Genomic DNA, 18,132 nt, shown 5'->3' on the forward strand with positions numbered 1-18,132 from the left:
TCCGTGCTATTTTTTTTTTTTTTTCGTTCAAGTTAAAAAAAATACATTCACGTCGAAACGTTTTCGTTGGTTGTATCAAATCATGGGATGACGATAGCCGATAGCAGCAAAAATAACGATTTTATTTTCGAAGGGGACGTAAGAGCAAGGTAACTTCATCGCGGGAATAAAAAGTTTCCGTCAGAGACGCGTTCCTCGAGAATCTCTTGTCACGATGCCAACAACGACTGCCAACAGGGCATCGAAAACTTTGTTTGCGCGACTTTTTTAGATTTTTAATTCGATCAAGGGAACCGATTTCGACGAGAAGAATTTCGGCGACGCTTCTAAAATCGTTAAATTACGATTGACTCGATCCTCGACGGAAAGAGCGTCTCGACTACTATCACCGAAAACTCTCGCTCGAGTTTTCAACATTCGCGTGAATTTGAAAAAGTTGCCCAAGAGATGTTGCTCGAAATGGAAGATTTTCTACTCGAGAATCGTTTCTGTCCAGAATTTACGAGAATTATGTCTCCGCGAGAGAAAAATCTCGCCTAAGAAAGCGCAGCAATTCGAATCGATGGATGGGCGAAGTTATTTCTAGAAACAACCTAATCTAATCGAAGATTTTCAAGAAACTTTTATTCCCATTGTCCATGATTGGGAGAAAGAAGAAGGAAAAAAATTTCTTTAGTGCACGAACACTAAACTTCCTACTAACTTGAACGAACTTTTAAATCTCGGTGTAAATAAGAAAAGAGAAATGTTTCGAGTTTGCGGAACGTGGACGCAATACCGATTACTTTGAATCGGAGAGAAGGAATAAAGATCTACGCGACATTTTTCTGCGATACAGTCTGCGACACGAAGAATAAAATTAAGTTGTAAAGTTGCGAGAGTAGTAAGGATCGATGCACGATCAGCCATTCGCTCGATCAACGAATGAGACCGTTTATAATTACGTGAGCAGAAATTGCATTCTTTTATTTGTCATATCGTTTTATAAACGAGTATGTAATCGTCGTATTTAATTTCTTAACCCTTAATATTAATATTTAAGAAACTAAATGTATTTAACAAATGTGACACAATAATACAGATAAAATTAATTTCAGTTTTTTCCAAAAAAAAGAAAAAAAATTGCAAAAATTATATAATACACTGGACGCGTAAACGAAACAAGCGGCACATAATTTCGCGATGAATTAACGGATTACGGCTAACAAATTGGCTGACGTCGCTAGGAGCACGGATACCTGTTGCTTCTAGTAAAGTCGGGTTAAACTAGACGAAACGTCGATAAAGCTTTTACCATAAAAATGATATCAGAAGCTGCCGAAAGCTTCGCTAAATCTTCAACGCGAATACGAAGAGCACGCTTCAAACGAACAATATTCGTAATAAATTTCATTGGATGGTAAAAAAAAAAAAAAAAAAAAAAAAGTTCTTAAAAATATCACCTTCGTCACCACCAGGCACAAATATATAAATCCGAAAACCCGACGAAGGAAAATTTCGTTTCGAAGAAAAATACCTTTTTTTCTCGAATATGCCCGACGCATGGCATATTATTCGATATAATTTTCGAGCGACGCGTGGGTGGGTGGCCGTGCTTCTTCAGAGGCATTATTCGATTAGAGGACGCGTTCACGCGTGACATCACCTACGCGAGACAATTTTCGAAGCGGAAGGAATCTCGTTTCTCTGGTGGAATTCGAGGCGCAATTTTCCACTAATCCCGAGCAGAAACTCTCCTTAAGTAATATCCTAGCCAACGTTCGATGATTCGAGCAAATTGCAACCATTGTTTTGCATCGTTGCCCTTCTTTGATTAAACGTAATGGGATCGATTTGAGCGTAATATCGAGTCCACCCTTCGCCCAAAGCATTTGTAATTTGTTGCCAGTTAATTCAATTTATCCGAGTGGAATTCTTTGTTAGGGTTATCACGGCTGAAACGACGTTGCAAGCAATCCGATTCTATTGAGAAAGATTACGGCCAATTTTCTAGACAGAAACCACGCTCCACGTGCGTAATAATATCCGTGAAAACTGTGGTGTGATGTGCTCGAAACGGGGTTACAGCCAGTTCCGTGGATAGACTAAATTTACGTTTCGAATGAACTCGGCCGGATGCAACTCGCGCCTAATAACACGCTCGTAACAAGTTTCGAGGGACTTCCGCAAAGATGAAGTTTCAACTTGGTCCAACGAAGAAGATAAGAAGAACGAATGAAAATATTTCGATATTTCTATCTTTTCCTGGAGAAGTGAAGAATTCGATAGTGGCTATAAATTTCCGTTATATTTCTTCCGTTGTGAAACAATTAAGAGTGATACGTCGACTCGTATCGAAACTCTTGACGGTGTGGAAATTGGAAATAAATCCTCGGCTTCGAATCGTTGCAATTCGACCTGATTTAACTTGTAACACTTGTAACGAACTTCACAGAGAGATTTCCTGAAAAGATGAAGTTCTAACTTGCTCTAAGTTAACTCGAAGTTAAGGAAAAATATTTTCAACGTTAAATATACGTCGATTCGGATCGAAACTTTTGACAGGATGGAAAATCGATCGGAAATAAATCTAATTCAATCTAATTGAAAACGTAAGGTGAAATTTCAACAATTCGAAGAGAGAAGACCATTAGAATGGTAAAATATTCGAAATTTTTGTTGGATGAACTCGACAGCACGATAATAAATCTGGAATTTATTTCAACCGAAATTCTGAATAGCGAAATGAAATACGCGAAATATTTTCAACGATAGATGTATATCGATTGGAACTCTTGGAACTCTTTCGAGGGGAAAACCCTTCGAAAGAGATCTTTTGAAATCGCCATTTCCCTCCACCTTTTTATCTTTCGAATTTCTTAGCTTCGCTCGGCCAACATCCAAGATATTAAGAATTTTCTGCGAGGGAAACGGGATCCAGGCAGAAAGAAAAGCCTGGCCTTTCCCGCGAAGAACGAATAAATCTGTCGGATAACCAGGGTCGTTGCTTTTACTTCGTAACCTTCTTTTTTTTCTTTCCACCATCGGGTAACACGAGATTAATATAAAATATCAAGTCGAGCTACTCGGCCAAGATAGAATAATAATGATCGAACACGAACCTGTAGCCGAGTAACCAACCGACTCATCATCGAAGGATGAATTAATGAGAAACACAAGGCAACTTTTTTTTCTCTCTCTCTCTCTTAATTTGCTTGTGGAAAAAATCTCATTTGCGAAGAGTTCATCAAAATGAAAATTTCATGAGAGGAAAATTTTATTAGTCTACTCTTTTCTTTCTTTTTTTTTTTTTTATGTCATCTAGTAAAGGGGGAGGGGGGAGGGGTGATAGTTTAATATTTCAAAGTTAAAAAAGTGAAAAACTCGACAGATCTCGCGATGCAGTCAAATTTAACTTTATAATCGTTGTTTAGAAAAAAATTTTTGAAATTTGTCGACTTATTTGTCGAGTTTTTCTCCTCCTAGTCGTTAATTATCCTCCGCTTAAAATCTTCATTCGGACGAAAAAGGCTGAGTATCATTTTATGTTGGCCTTTTTTTTTTTTTTTTTTTCAGTATGATGATTAAGTTTATTAAGGTGGAACTTTGAACGACTGTAAAAGAATTTTAACGAGCATATGGTAATTTCCGAAAGTTTGATCGTGGAATTAAATATTTGAGGAAATAATACATTCTTTGACGATCGCAAACTGGTGTAAATCAAAATATGCAAGTGTGTCGTGATGCGTATATGAATATTTGATGTAACGAGACAAAAATGACGCCAAAAATCTTGTTAACAGAATGTGGAATAAATTGAGTTTTAAAGGAAATCTGAAAATCTCCTTTAAAAAAGAAAGTTTACTTTATATTTTCTAGCGTATGTATTTTCTGAACGAGGTTTTCCACTGAGTGGTATCACATTCCACTTCAAACGACAAACAACGATTAAAGGAATCGAAAGAGTTGTACGTCTCAAAGGATTCCTCTATAAACATTGTAGACCAAACCAGGAATACTTATATAAATGAGTGAACACTTCTTTCATTTCAAACGTACGAATCAACCAAAAGAGGTTACGATACACAGAAAATTTCTAAACAAATAGAATCTCTTACTTATATACACGTTCGAACATTACACGTAAACAGATAAGGAATTGAAAATAAATCGAATATTTGTAACTTCATCAAATTTCAATTTCAATCGGTAAATTCGATAAATTGATATGAAACCCAATTAGAAATAATGATCGTCGAGAAAAGCATCGATGTTATTTACAAGCAATTTCGATACACTATTAACGTTCCTATTTTATGGAAATATATACGAGTAACTGAAAATATTTCCAATTCGATGTATGTAGTTTTAATACGTTGAAATGAAATAATATCGCAGAAGCAGACGTTTCCAATTATTCGAAAATTTTAACAACGAAGATCGATATTTTTTACTCGACATTTCCAATTGCCCCAACTAAATTATCCATAAAAATTTGTGTATATTTTCTTTTTCTCCAAAATTATGTCAAAAAAAATAAATAAATAAATAAAATAAAATATCCCATTTATCTAAATATCTGTGATTCGCTCTCGATCGAGAAAAAGAAAAACTTTCGTTACGTCGTGGAAAATAAAAGAAGAAAGAAAAAGCGATATCTGAGATAATATCATTGACGCTAAAAGGCTCGAATCGACCCGATAATAGAATAAATCACGCTTCGAATGAATCACGTTTCTTAGAAACGAACGACGAGGAGAAATCATTAGAAAAAAAGTAAAATAATAGCGAAACATCAATAACCCCGATTAACACAATCGTCACGTATAAACCAATAAGATGTCAAAACGGCTATTTTTCTTTCTTAGTCTTCCCCCTAGTCAACCCTCTCCATGGCAACCCTTCTCTCTCCTCGAGTAAATCGAGTCGATTGTATATACAGCCGAGGGAATGAAAATTATTAACTGCGTGAGAAAATGGGGCGAGGGCCGAAAATGGGGATTTAAATCTTGGAAAAAGTGTCTCTTTGGAAAATTACTTTCGAGACAAAGTAGCGCGAGCTCTTGTCTTTTAACGCTCGTCTGGTAAAATTTAAAAGGGTAAAGGAAAAGTTCCCCGTTCCAATTAAATTTATCTCGACATTCCTGGATTTTATTAATTGAAGATCGAAAACATCGAAAAACTTGAGTCTACGAATCAGAAGAGTTAATAGAACTTTGTCTCTTTGCAAATAGAGAATTGCAATAAAAGTTTTATCTTTCAGCAATTCTACGTTTATGAAAAAGTCTAAGAAAAATTTCCTACAACTTTTCAACGTCTTTAGAATACCATATAATTATAATTATACCATCACGATAATTTCTTTCTTTTTTTTTTTTTTTTTAATATAACAAACTTCCTCTAATATTTTTAAAAAGAGAGATTGCCAACCGCTCTTCTTAATGCACACCGTCTTCTTAGCGAATCGGCGATTCCGTTTGCTTCTTTGCAAAAAGAAGAAAAACACGAAGCGAAAAGCTTCCATGTGTCGTAGCTGGTCAAGATAAAGCCCGATAAATCCTACTGGTAAGCTGGCCAAGCTCGATTGAACCCGTCATAAAATGAATAAAAAAAAAAAAGAAAAAGAAAAAAAATCGCATAAAACGAAATGCAATTGTTGCCGAGATATAAAAGAACCATTTGAATCACTTTTCGTACGTGTACTCTCGCCCCGTTTCTCGGATAATTTAAAGTTCTCAGGTAATTTTAGAACTTGGCACAATCCGATTTTATTTTGATTCCGGTCAAAAGATCGCGGCGCCTTCCTGACACTGGCTTCGTGCTCTGTCTCCACCAGACAACGTGTCTCGATATCCTTCTCCTTCCATTTTAACATTTAAAAATTTTACCATCTGTTGCTTGCTTTCCAAAGACTTTCCAGCGTTTCAACGTAATCGCTTTATAAGTGCGACGATTGGCAAACAATGTCGGGGATTCGAATAAACGAACAACCAATAATTCTGTTTCTCCAAACAATCGTAGTGTGAAAAATAATATTTGTAAACGAGTTGTTCGTCGAGTCGAATTCGAGAGGGGAGTTGGTGCAAAATGAAAAAAAAACTAAAGGGTATGATTGAAAAATAAATAAATTTTCCACGCGTTCCGCTTCGATAAACGGAACATGATTGAAAGAATCGATCGAGAATAATTCATGGACAACGTTCGAGTAAGATGATTGCGTCGGAAAGGAAATATGTTTCGCGTGACAAATAGTCAATAATGATAGAATAATATCCGATAAAATTAATCTATATAAATATGAATAATAAATTAATTAAAAGAAATTGCAAATATAATTTCGATGAATCAAATATCGAAAGGTAAATTAAATAAAATGATAAAATAAACGAACGATACTCGTTATATTTCTATATTTATTATTTACTTTTCCTTGTCGTCGAATAATTGTTAATAATTGCTAAATAAATTGTTTTTTTCATTTGTGAAATTTTCCAATATTTACTTGACACGACTAAAATTCCCAATGGAACAAGATTAATCGTTCGTAAAATAGATTCGATCGTAAAAATTGTTGAGTAAATATTATATTTTATAGAGGACTCACCTTCACAGGAATGCAAAAAAGAATAAGCAAAAGATCGGCAGTTGCCAAACCGCCTAGAAAAACGTTGGTCGGTGTCGCTGGTAAAGGTCTCAGTCTGGGGCACAGTGTTGAACCAATGATGACGACGTTTCCTGAAATAAAACTGTTACTGCACCGTTTCTGCACATTCGTTTCTCATCAAAACTTGATAATTACCACGCCCCCCCCCCTAATTAATTAAGGCCGAGTAACTTTCGAGGGAATACAATCGCGAAACAATCGAAACATCGTGTCGAGTGGAATCATCCGTCAACTTAAAAACACGTGTTATTCGAAATTTATATGACGATATAAATTTTTAGAAAATTTCCAGATAATGTAGTTTATATTAGAGAAAATGGGTCGATAAAACAAGATGTCACGTATCGAATGATATTTTAGTCGAATCAAAGTGATTCACTCTTCGCTCAAAAATAATTATTTTTCCAATGGAAATTTTTTTTAAATATATATACGAATAATTCAACTGTGTGTGACGATTTATTTATTTTTATCAACGAACAATTTTATACAATAAAATCTCTCTAGAAAAAAATAATTCTCTAAAAGATAAAATTTTCTCGAAAAATATTTTTCATATTGCTTTTATTCAATTGCGAACAATAACTAATCTTTTTCCTAATCTTTGTTTCGACTAAAATCTACCTATGTTTCACCTGGATCTCTATTCTCTCAGGAAATTTCCAATAGATGATAAATATGCAAATGAGACATCTGAAAACTTTTAATTAACTCAATAAATATATATATATATATTCTTTCAGTGAAATTATAAAAATATATTCGTCCATTGTAATTGTCATACGTGCAAATGTTACAATATAGAAAAAATATGTACGATAAAATTAATCAAAATGCGTTGAAAATAAAGACGAAATTTTTTTTCTAATTCTTCACCGACTCATCCGATAATAAGGAAAAACTACAACTAAGTTGCAAGTGTTTGAACAACTCTTTAGACCGAAATAACGTTTGTCCATGATTCTAAACCCACTCGATTCGATAAATTCAAAATACATTTTATTCGTAGCGTTGAAATGAAAATTGGAATTGGAGTTTAATCAATTGATCGTCGATGGTGTACCGTTTTTCATCAATCCTTGATTATATTCTCCCGTCAATCGCTTCTCTCCAATTTCTGTTTTTTCCCATTTAACGTTACACGAGGAAAACTTTTTCAAATGAACGAAACAAAAGAAAGTTGCGTAATGAAAACAGATTTTCAAACTCAATTTCCTATCAACCTTTTTCTTCCCCCATTATATACGCAAAAACAAACAAAAAAATTACGATTCTTCCCCCTCGAATATTTTACAAAACTCTCCTACCTTTTTTCTCCGATAAAAATTTTTTAAATTCTCCCCACAAACGCGCAAAAGAATCGATTTTCACCTAATTTAACTCGCTGATCAAACACTGTCCGATCCAGGTCACTTTTGATCTCACTTTTCGGCCGGTCGTTATTTACAGAGCGCATCGAGCAAAAGTGAGTCGACGAAAATTAAGAAGAAGAAACGTTGGATGAAACGTTGATATAAAGTGTATATTTTCGCTCACCGATTAATCCGAGAAAAAACGTGAGGGAGTACACGACGAGGACAGGCCCCAATTCCGCCCAATCGAAGTGGCTCAACGAGTCGTTGATATCGTAATCGAGGAAATCGTCCGTGGCATTTGTCTCGTTCGACATGGCTGCGATTAACTTCTTAACAACGACACTTGTTGAGAAGCAGCGTCCACTCGTCCACCATCGTTCACCACCGCGTTTTCCATCGTGGCCGCCTCTCAAACGCTAACTGCATCGACAATTTTCCCTTCCTCCAACGCGATTCCTTGGGAGCCCTTCCTCCCCCCCGCGACCACAAATCTTCCACCGCCCGCTTTTCTTCCCATGCTTCCCTTGTCCACCGTTTTTACACGCCGCCACCGCCGAGTCGATGATGCGTTCCCATACTCTCGCCCCTGCAACGGATAAGAAAGATCGTTAATTCAGTGTTTTCATCGAGAAAGAATTATATCGATTTAGATCATTGAATCTTGCTTTTATACGATCGATCGTATAATTTCGATTCGTATAATAAAATTCGTAAGGGGAGAAAGAAAGGTTAAATCTCGTGAATCGAGATTAATTTTCGCCGGGGGGAAATCTTTCGATCGTATGATCGTTTGAATCGAAGGAAGTAAAAAAAAAAAAATAATATTAAAGGCGAAAATGTGAATGGAACCATGGGTACGATTCTTCAACTTCTTCTTTGCAAAGAAAATGCTGATGTATTCGGAAGGAGGAGATCGGTAAAATTAGTAAGAAAATTAAAAAAACGCAAGGGAGTGGAGTAGGAAATGAGTTGGATTGAGAATCAGCGATGCGGGCAACGTGGACAAACAAGCAATTCGATCGGTGAAAGGGTGTTTAACTGGTTGAACACGGGAAGACCTGGCTTCGGTTTAAAAGCCACGAATGCCACAATCAGCAGTCTCTTAAACACACAAACTTTGCTGTAATTTCAGCGTGTAACGCAGCGGGCAACGGTGCAGAGAACGAAAATTGCCTCCTACATTACCCTCGCCTTGAAATTCCACATTCCAAGTAATCTTCAAATGTACCTTTATTACCAAATTGCAAATTCGAAAATACCCTCACCATTTTTCCCTTCTCTTTCCTTCGTCAAAAATTACGCGTAATTATTCCAATTCTCCCGTTGAGATACAATTCGAGATACTCGGTCCTCGAACTTTCGCGAATCTTCACTCCTGTATAATCGTGTGTGTGTGTGTGTGTGTGTGTGTGTGTGTGTGTGTGTGTGTGTGTGTCACAGAGGAAGGCGTTAAAAACACAGAGCTGAGTTCTCTGTTCTCTTATCCGCTCCGTTTGAAAAGAAGAAAAAAAAAAAAAGAACGATGTACGCGCTTTCAAGATTCTTTCCACCGCGTATTTGAAGCGCCACGCTAAAAATCATCAAAACGTGGGAAATGCACCGCGTTACACAACCGTGACCTCGTTCCCTCCCGAGCTTCTTCGTTAAATCTGATTGCCAATCGAGATTCGTTTTTCGTCTTCGTCGTTCGCGGAAATTTCGATGCTGCCAAACTTCTCTATAAAGAGTATTATTTCTCTATAAAGAGAGAGAGAGAGAGAGAGAGAGAGAGAGAGGAGAGAGAGGCATCGATTTCTCAAAAAAGAGATTTCGTGATAAATTATCGATTTTTTTAAAAAAAAAAAAAAAGTTTCTTTCATCCTGTTTATAAAGGAGAGGAGAAAAAGTGTAAGGGAAAAAATAATAAGGGAATCCGTGAAAAATTGTTGGAAAAATCCTTTGATTTTTCTAATTATTCACGACGAGATGATTTAATTTCACGGAGATGGATTTAATTTTCACTATGAAAGATCAAAAGCGGAGAGACAATTTTAACTTCACTTTTGAACTCAAGTATCATCATGTTTCATCTTTATCCTTGTTACACTCGTAGCTCTTTTTTTTTTCTTTTACGAAAAATCAAACGTTATTGACAAACGCGTTTAATTCGAGACTTTGTTAATTTCGTAATCGACAGGCAAAAAACGGCGGAGAGAAAGTAGAGAGAAAAATATGGGCCATCTTGTACAATCGAAACGATTAATTCACACCGTAATTCCTGATTGTGGTTTCAATTTGTTCAACTCAGGACACATTAGACTTAACGGTTTGTGTGGATGCCAGCATGTTAACCGCACGTAAACTCATAGTTAATACGCATCGAAGAGAGATTCCCTTTATTGATTATCGATATATCCGTCGAGGATTGCCAACGTGACGAAGGGTTATCAAGGGAAGATGGTTAAGATCATTTTGGTCGCTGGGACAATGGATGACCGAGTGAATGGGAAATCAGGGATTGGTTAACGAAGTGAACCCTCTAAACCTTCCCATTAAATAAATAAAAATAATTGAGAAATAACATTAAAACTCTTTCCCATTTTAATTTCGTTATCGTTCAAATCGAAAGGAATAAATGTTACTTAAATCGTACTCTGTTATTTTTGATACAACTCGAAAAAATTCCCACAAATGAAGCTCGATTGACCCTTCCCTGATTGGAAGCAAACACTCGTGCAATGGGGGAGAGAGATTATATCAATTCGAGTGGAGACTTGGACGAAACTCATCCGCGCATCAGTGGTGATCAAATACCAATTTCACGAAACTAAAATTATTAATTTCCTCTCAACTTTGCTCGTTTAACTTCAACCAATTTTTCTTTTTTTTTTAATTTCTTTTTTTTTTTTTTTTTTTTTTTTAATAAATCGAGCAAGCGAACTGGTTCAAACTGGTGGATTCCATGATTCTTTGCTCACGGCGTACTAAATCTAACGTAATTGCCTCGCGTAAATCGTGCGTAAGTACTCGTCCAGGTGTTCACTTACAAAATCGATAATCGTTCTGTACAGTCTTGCCTGCGACACTAGATCTCGATACACCGACCGTCAGAGAATCAGAGAGTTTTAAGCTAATGTATTTTTCCTGTCTCCCGTCGAGTATTGAATTAGCCTCGAAACAATATATTGCATATACTTTACGGAGAATATACTTTATAGCGTTCGGTTTGAAAAGTAAGAACACGAATCACGAATATAATACCGGAATCGAGATTAATCGCGCGGAAGAAGATCTGGGATAAAATGGATTTTTCGCGATATTATTTTTTAATGGATGTAAAGATGAAAAATAGAAAAACGTTTCACCGAGCGAAAACGTTTTCTCGCGTTTAAGCATGACTCGATATCTCTTGATGCGCTTTCGTAAAATCGTAACGCGTTATTATCGGATCTTCGTTTTAGAAGGAAATCGTATCCAACCGATTTCACGAGTATAGAATCGTAGATACGCGACTATATTTGAAGAAGTGAATCTAAATAAATAATTGAAATAAAAGATAAAACGATATATATAAGCGTACATACAACCCATATATTCTCATTCACACAATTTTCAACTCGTATCAATCTCTTCGATCTCGATCCACCGCGATTTTTTTTTCGATTCTGATCGTTTTTCATCGCGTGGAAAACGATTGGTCGAGTTTCGGACTACAGAGAAGCTTTGGAACAATTTCAATTAACAGGAAGATGGAGAAAATCCAGCACGATTACAATCTCCGCCACATGAAATTAGTTCGCTCTCCATGTCCACGACTCGTGATTACACTGGCAAAGAAACTGGGCGTCGTTTGCCTTTATTCGCGTCCCACGAAACACACCGATCACACGAATATGCATTTATACGGACGTTCTCCTCGTTAACGAGCAGTTTAGAAAGTTTCGAGTACACGATTCTCGCTGTTCGCTTCAACGATCTGCCGCGTAATTATCGTTGCATTAGATAAACGATGCGGCGGATGAAAACAAAAGATATACACGTAAATCCATCCCTCGTTAAGTCGAACATACATACGTAGAACCTCTCGTAGAACTCGGTTTTCCATCGAGCAAATTACGCGACTCGAAATCGGTAAACGAGATTTTTCGATGGCCAACTTTAAACGATCCTTATTTAAATTTTGATCAAAACTCGGTCCAAAAATCGATTTTGCATTCAGCTATGTGAAATGAACTTGCATTCAGTTCGAATTGTGTTCCGTTCGAATTACAGACACGCGATCCAACCAAGCTGAAACCGATTTTCTTAATCGTTCACAACGACGAGCTTCTTAATCGAATTCTCATCGATCCCTGTGCAAAATGCAGTTGCACTTCGTGTCCGCGACCTATGAGGGAAGATTTCAGAATTTTATTACGACGAATAAATTTAATTAACAATAGGGCGGTTTAAACGATCGAACCGACGGCCTCTTTGGAAAATTGAAAAACACAATTTCGAAAAAGGGATTCGAAATTCAAAGGAGCGTCAATTCTAAAGGATAATTAGCGACGTCTGACATTTTACGTTTACTCATATTTTTTTTCCTGTCTTTATAATTCATTTCGTTAATAGTCCATAATTTTCTCTCGTTAAATGAAATGCATTTAAACTGGCATCTCCATTCTCTTCCCCCGACTGCGCGAATCTGAGAATTTTCAATGCAAACTCGGCCCATAATTTTCACGATCATGGATCATAAATTACACGATGAGTTTGAAGAAGAGAACGGTAAGTCAACAACGGTGTCGTGCATATTCTGTCACGCATAATTACGAAAAATGACGCGCGACGAAAGAAGCTTAACGCTTAACTTCCGTTTCGTTCGTTAAAGCTCGTTAGCCCCGCTAATTTTAGATTTGTGATAAGATGTTGCGAAGAAGAAGAAGAAGCGACGTCTACCAAGCGACGCTCTCTTCGTTTTACGGAAGATTTATACCTCGAGCGATCGTAAAGATCACGATACTTAAGAATGACAAACGGACAAATGGATAAATGGAATTTAAAAATGGGAAAAAATGTTTTGCCAATTTGCATAATTTATCTTATCCCACCCATCGTCGAGCAATCATTTTAATTTTATCGCGTTAAACGATCGATCCATAATGTAATACAATTTTTCTTAAAGTAAATGTTTTATTTACTGTCAAGACTGATGTCTGCGTTAATGATATACGAGACAAAAATATCGCAACTCGAGATGTACAAGAATCGAGTCGTAAAAAAAATATATTTATACGTGTGATAGATAGTTTAAAGATAATTGTATTATTATGAAACTTATGCAAAGAGAACAGAATTGCAAGACGATAATCACGATAATTTCAGAATATCAAACTTAAATTAATAATGAAATTGCGTTAATTGAAAATCGTAGTACAATCAAGAGGATAAATTAGCAAAAATTTTGAGAGAATCTCTTTACGCCTAATCTAATCACGCCTCATCGCAAAACACACAACATGAATTTTCTCAACGTTGGTAACGATCGATTTAATCCTGCAACTTTTTCCACGCAAAAACTTTCGGTCTACTTAGCCTAATTGGTTTTCCATTATGCCACTACTGTTTAACAAGTAACACTATTTGACGTAACTTTCGAACGTAATAAAACCGAACACCGAGGATAAATCTCGATAAAAATATCTTATTCATCCTGGAATATCATCATCCTGCTAATTATTCATTTCGAAGAAAAATTAAATTGATTTTGCAACTTTCTAATCTAGTTTCCACTAGTATCTCGCTACGTATCGAATAACTCAATTCGTTCAATCAGTATAAACTTTTTTTTCAAATCTCTCGAAAACCAAACTTTGCTAAAAGCTTACAAATCAAACACCCGTGAAATCAGCCGTGTTTAAAATACGCTCGAAACTCCATACAAAATGGAGACTGTTTTTCACAAGAGAAGAACAACAAGTCAAAACAGAAAATCGATTAGTTTTTTTTTTTTTTCTCCCCCCTGAAATATACATCAATGTCAATAGTGAACGGGCTCGTTGCCAAACGAATTCGAATCTCTGGCTGACGATCAAATTTCCTATGACAAAAGTCGGTAGACGTAATTACGCTTTTTCGGTCAGTGATATCTTGGAGTCGGAAAATCGAGAATCGATGGGTAAACATCGTGGACATCTAACGACATCCGATAGATACGAATGCATAAAAATGAAAAAAGTTTTCAACTTTTTATCGACAATCGCGCAATTGTTTTAACAAATTTCTAAGCAACAATTCACTCTCGTTATTGATAAGAAAATTAAATATCGCGCGACATTTGCGCGATTTGTTTCCTATTTTTCTACATTTTACGTGTCGCGATAAAAAATGACGAAATGAGAAAAATCGTTTCGACGATCAAACGATATGACCACACGATACAACGAAAAGGTATGATCAAGTAATGAAAAGGATTAATCAAACGAGAATGTAAAGTAATATAAGTTGTTCAAAGCAGGTAGAAAACCGAAATAGAAGAGTAATCGTCGATGAAATTTAATTTGCCCATTTCACCGTTCACTGCCATCAATTGAAATTTCCATAACGAAACACAATTTGTACATTTACTCTAGTGCCACGTGTTAGCAATAAACCAGTATTTATAGGATGTAGCCCGGCAGAGTCTTGCTCTATTCTGAACGCGTGTAAATTTCGCGGCTGGTGCTTTGCGAAACGACCGTTACAAGTCAATCATAATTCATCCTGTGAAAAAATCCATGTTATTTCAGTATTTGCTCGATCAAGTTACTCCGATTGCGACCAAAGTGCTTTATGTCCTTCTCGAAAATATACGATCTCGAAAATCTTGACATTTCTAATTATTTGTTTATTTATCATTCTTCATTCGAAAGAAAAAAAATTGTTCCAACGATGGAATGAAAAAAATTAATGTGCGGTTATAGTTCGAAAAAAATCTTCGAAATATAATAATCCAAGGAAGGAAAACGTTTTGAATGGAATTTTGGATTAACACGTGAGAGAGAGAGAATTTCTAATTTGGCCTAGTTCTGATATATTATAGCCAAAAGACGGTCGTACAATGGTGCAAAATACGCGTCGCGCTGATTTATGCTCTCCAGGCCACACATATCCGATGTACACCCATGTCCCATTTTATTTACGAGTTTCTGACATGTGCAATCATTCTTACATCTATTGCGTTTGCCAATATCAACATCGGAAAAAACGAGAGATTAAATAATTCGCAAAAAACATTCAACATGCATCTTTCATCAGAGATGCATGAATGTTTTTCTTTCTTTTCTTTCTTTCGCGATAATTAAAATATTTCTTCTTGTTTTTCCTCTCTAACGTTCTAATATGATAAAAATATATGTACACTTTTTTTTTTATTATCTCCAGACAGAAGTTAATAAATATAAGTTCCATTTTATGACGTTCTCGACGATTAGATGTATTTCTTCCAACAGTTTCAAGATCGCAATAATTTTTTAATTCTGATGCTCGTTCAATAAAATTTTTTTCGTTTTTTTTTTAAATAACGATAGTTTTGATTAACAAGATGGAGAAGAGAGGATTGGGTAGATAAATTTCGCGAAAATACGAATTCTCAACCGGTGTATAATAAAACGATCCGCTCGAGCGATTATTTACATGGATTAGAAGAACACGATTTGATGAAGAACACCAGGCGTATAATAAAAGATCGATTTCGAAGTGACGGTCGAGACAGTTCATGAAAAACGAGGAGAGCAAACGTTGAAATTTATTTGCCGTTCGACGAACAGAACTTCGTTCCTGAGAGAGGAAAACAGTCGCGAATGATTTACATTCCTGCAGAGAAGCAGCTCGGTGCGATATGCATTATTTTCCCATTTATCAACTATTCCATATGACCGTACGACCGTTTCCCGATATTCTTTGTCCACGTTTACGCTTCTCTGTGTGTTATGGGGAAGCGGATAAATTTTCGAGTGTTAAGAATCCAATCGAACTCTACGATCGAAAGATGAGATGCGGGAATCAGATGTTATCGAAAACACGTAAATCGTGTGTTTCGTCGATCGTAGATCGATCAATGAGAACGACGAAGAAATTAATTATACGCTTGATAATTTCACAAAAGATTATTGATTTGTTAAATCACGAATAATTTTAAAATTTTTATCTATAAGAAAATACACGCGGTTTCAATTTTTTTCCGAACACTGAAATGAATGTGAAGAATTAGGGAATTATTAAAATCTTGAGAATTATTAAATTTTTGGAACATCAAATTATAAGAAATTCATATATTCAACGTTATATGTAATAAATATAATAATTTCATCAATTACGTATGATAAGATAAAATATTTCTCTCGTCAAGCTTCATGTTAATTATTATAAACAATTTTGATATTTGTATTATCGCTTTGCACACACATTTGTTTTTAATTAATTTAAAGTATGTTTCGATGTTTCCACGAATCAAATTCAAAGATTGATCAAACTTCTTTGATCGCTTCTCTCTTATAATCTTTTAAAAAAAATTTTCAATTAGATTTAGAACAAAAATTTTGATCGTATCTTATAACGATTATTTAAGATTTAATACAAAAAAATTTCAAAAATTTTCATATCACTCGTCCCTTTTCCTTTTTCGTCCGTTACTATGAGACACTATTCTATTTACATTCATATATACGATATGTATGTATATTGGCACACGTTTTTGTAAAGTTCGTATTTACGCTTCAAGCATTATTATATCTTTGAAAAGAAAAAAATTGTTTACCATGACCTCGAGTTTCTAAGAACGCCAAATGGTTAAAGCGGTTTCATATAATTTTTATTATATTTTTAGTATTGAAATATAAAAATAAAAAGAGATCCGCATATATATTCTCATATATGTACAGAACTGTAATACGCGATTCGAATATTTGATTAAATTAACATGATCTTCTAATTAATGATAATTCAATAGCAAGATACTTTTATTTAAAAATAATTATTTTTAAAATAAATATCAAAATAAGAGCCACTAATTAATTAAAACAATTATTAGTTACATAAATAATAAATAATATTTCATATAACAATAACAAACATATCACGAAATTTTTTTAGAAATTTCAAATAATATATATCGTTCAATATATCGAGTTTCATATATTTCGATATTCCCTATAGCTATTAACCACAACATATCGTAACGTTAGATTTGATGAAAAATTTTCTATTGATAAACATTAACCGACTATATTCTATTGACAAAAGAGCAAATAAAATGCGCAAAAGACTATTTTATTCTTTACAATAAAGAAGAACCATATTTTCGATTTCTCGATTTACAAGATCGAAAAAACGGAAAAAATTACGAAATTATATCGATCGATTTTAATGAACAATCGATAATAATTATCAAAAAACTCTGGTAAGATATGTATTTACGAATTAAGAATACAAATTCGATACAAAAATAAATGCTTTAATATTATAATTGTATTTAATTCGTTGTTATACACGATATGTTGATAATTAATTTAATGTAATCAAAAATATTTTTCACTTACCTTAAAAAATATGTAACTGCGAAAAACGTAGTTAAACCATGTTTTATTATATTCTAAGATGTCGTATAGTTCTCATAGTTTAAAACTATTCACTAATTGTATCACTTATTGTTCAAGAAGCACAAAAAAAAGTTTGAGATTCAACTCACACGTCACGATGTTACTTCACAGAACGGTATCTATAAACTGAAAGCCGAACGAAGCCACGCGACCGCGAAACTACCCGCCAAGCCGATTGCCCCCGATTTACCCCGAATGAAAACGAAAGCTTACGAATGTCGAACGAACGTAACCGATGCTTTCCGTAATTCTCGTGTGATCTGAAATTAACAAAAAAAGAAAAAAAAGAATAAATAAAGAATATTATTATTTTAGAATAATAATTATCTTTTTTATAATATTTTTCATTATTAAGAAATTAATTATCTTAATTCAAAATATCATTATGATGACAAAATTGATATTTATTTTTATATTGATAATTTTATCAAATATCGAAACATAATATAAAATTTTATAAATTAAATTATAAATTCTACTTTTTTATAAATTAAATTTTAAAATTTTAATAATACCGTATATTTAATTAAAAATA

At 34.7% G+C, this 18,132-nt stretch overlaps 1 protein-coding gene across 6 annotated transcripts in view; it reads right to left on the bottom strand.

The window, feature by feature from the left end:
- Window positions 1-17,737, bottom strand: part of LOC100870069 (QRFP-like peptide receptor) — a 48,456-nt gene extending 30,719 nt beyond the window's left edge. For 5 of the 6 annotated variants that reach the window (XR_015292320.1, XM_086909210.1, XM_086909211.1 and 2 more), the window contains exons 1-3: window positions 17,538-17,731; window positions 8,180-8,584; window positions 6,584-6,714 (exon numbers count right to left, since the gene is read on the bottom strand). Coding sequence is in view for 4 of the 6 variants with exons in the window: in XM_086909210.1 (XP_086765336.1) it covers window positions 6,584-6,714; window positions 8,180-8,312 (264 nt within the window). In the remaining 2 variants the exon portion in view is untranslated. Of the gene's footprint in view, window positions 1-6,583; window positions 6,715-8,179; window positions 8,585-17,537 lie in introns of all 6 variants that reach the window. The other variant, XR_015292319.1, reaches the window with a different exon arrangement.
- Window positions 17,738-18,132: the final 395 nt, after the last annotated feature.

This window comes from Apis florea, unplaced genomic scaffold (genome assembly GCF_048593485.1).
Source record: "Apis florea isolate Af1SG1 unplaced genomic scaffold, ASM4859348v1 contig_3081_pilon, whole genome shotgun sequence".
Classification (NCBI taxonomy): Eukaryota; Metazoa; Arthropoda; class Insecta; order Hymenoptera; family Apidae; genus Apis; species Apis florea.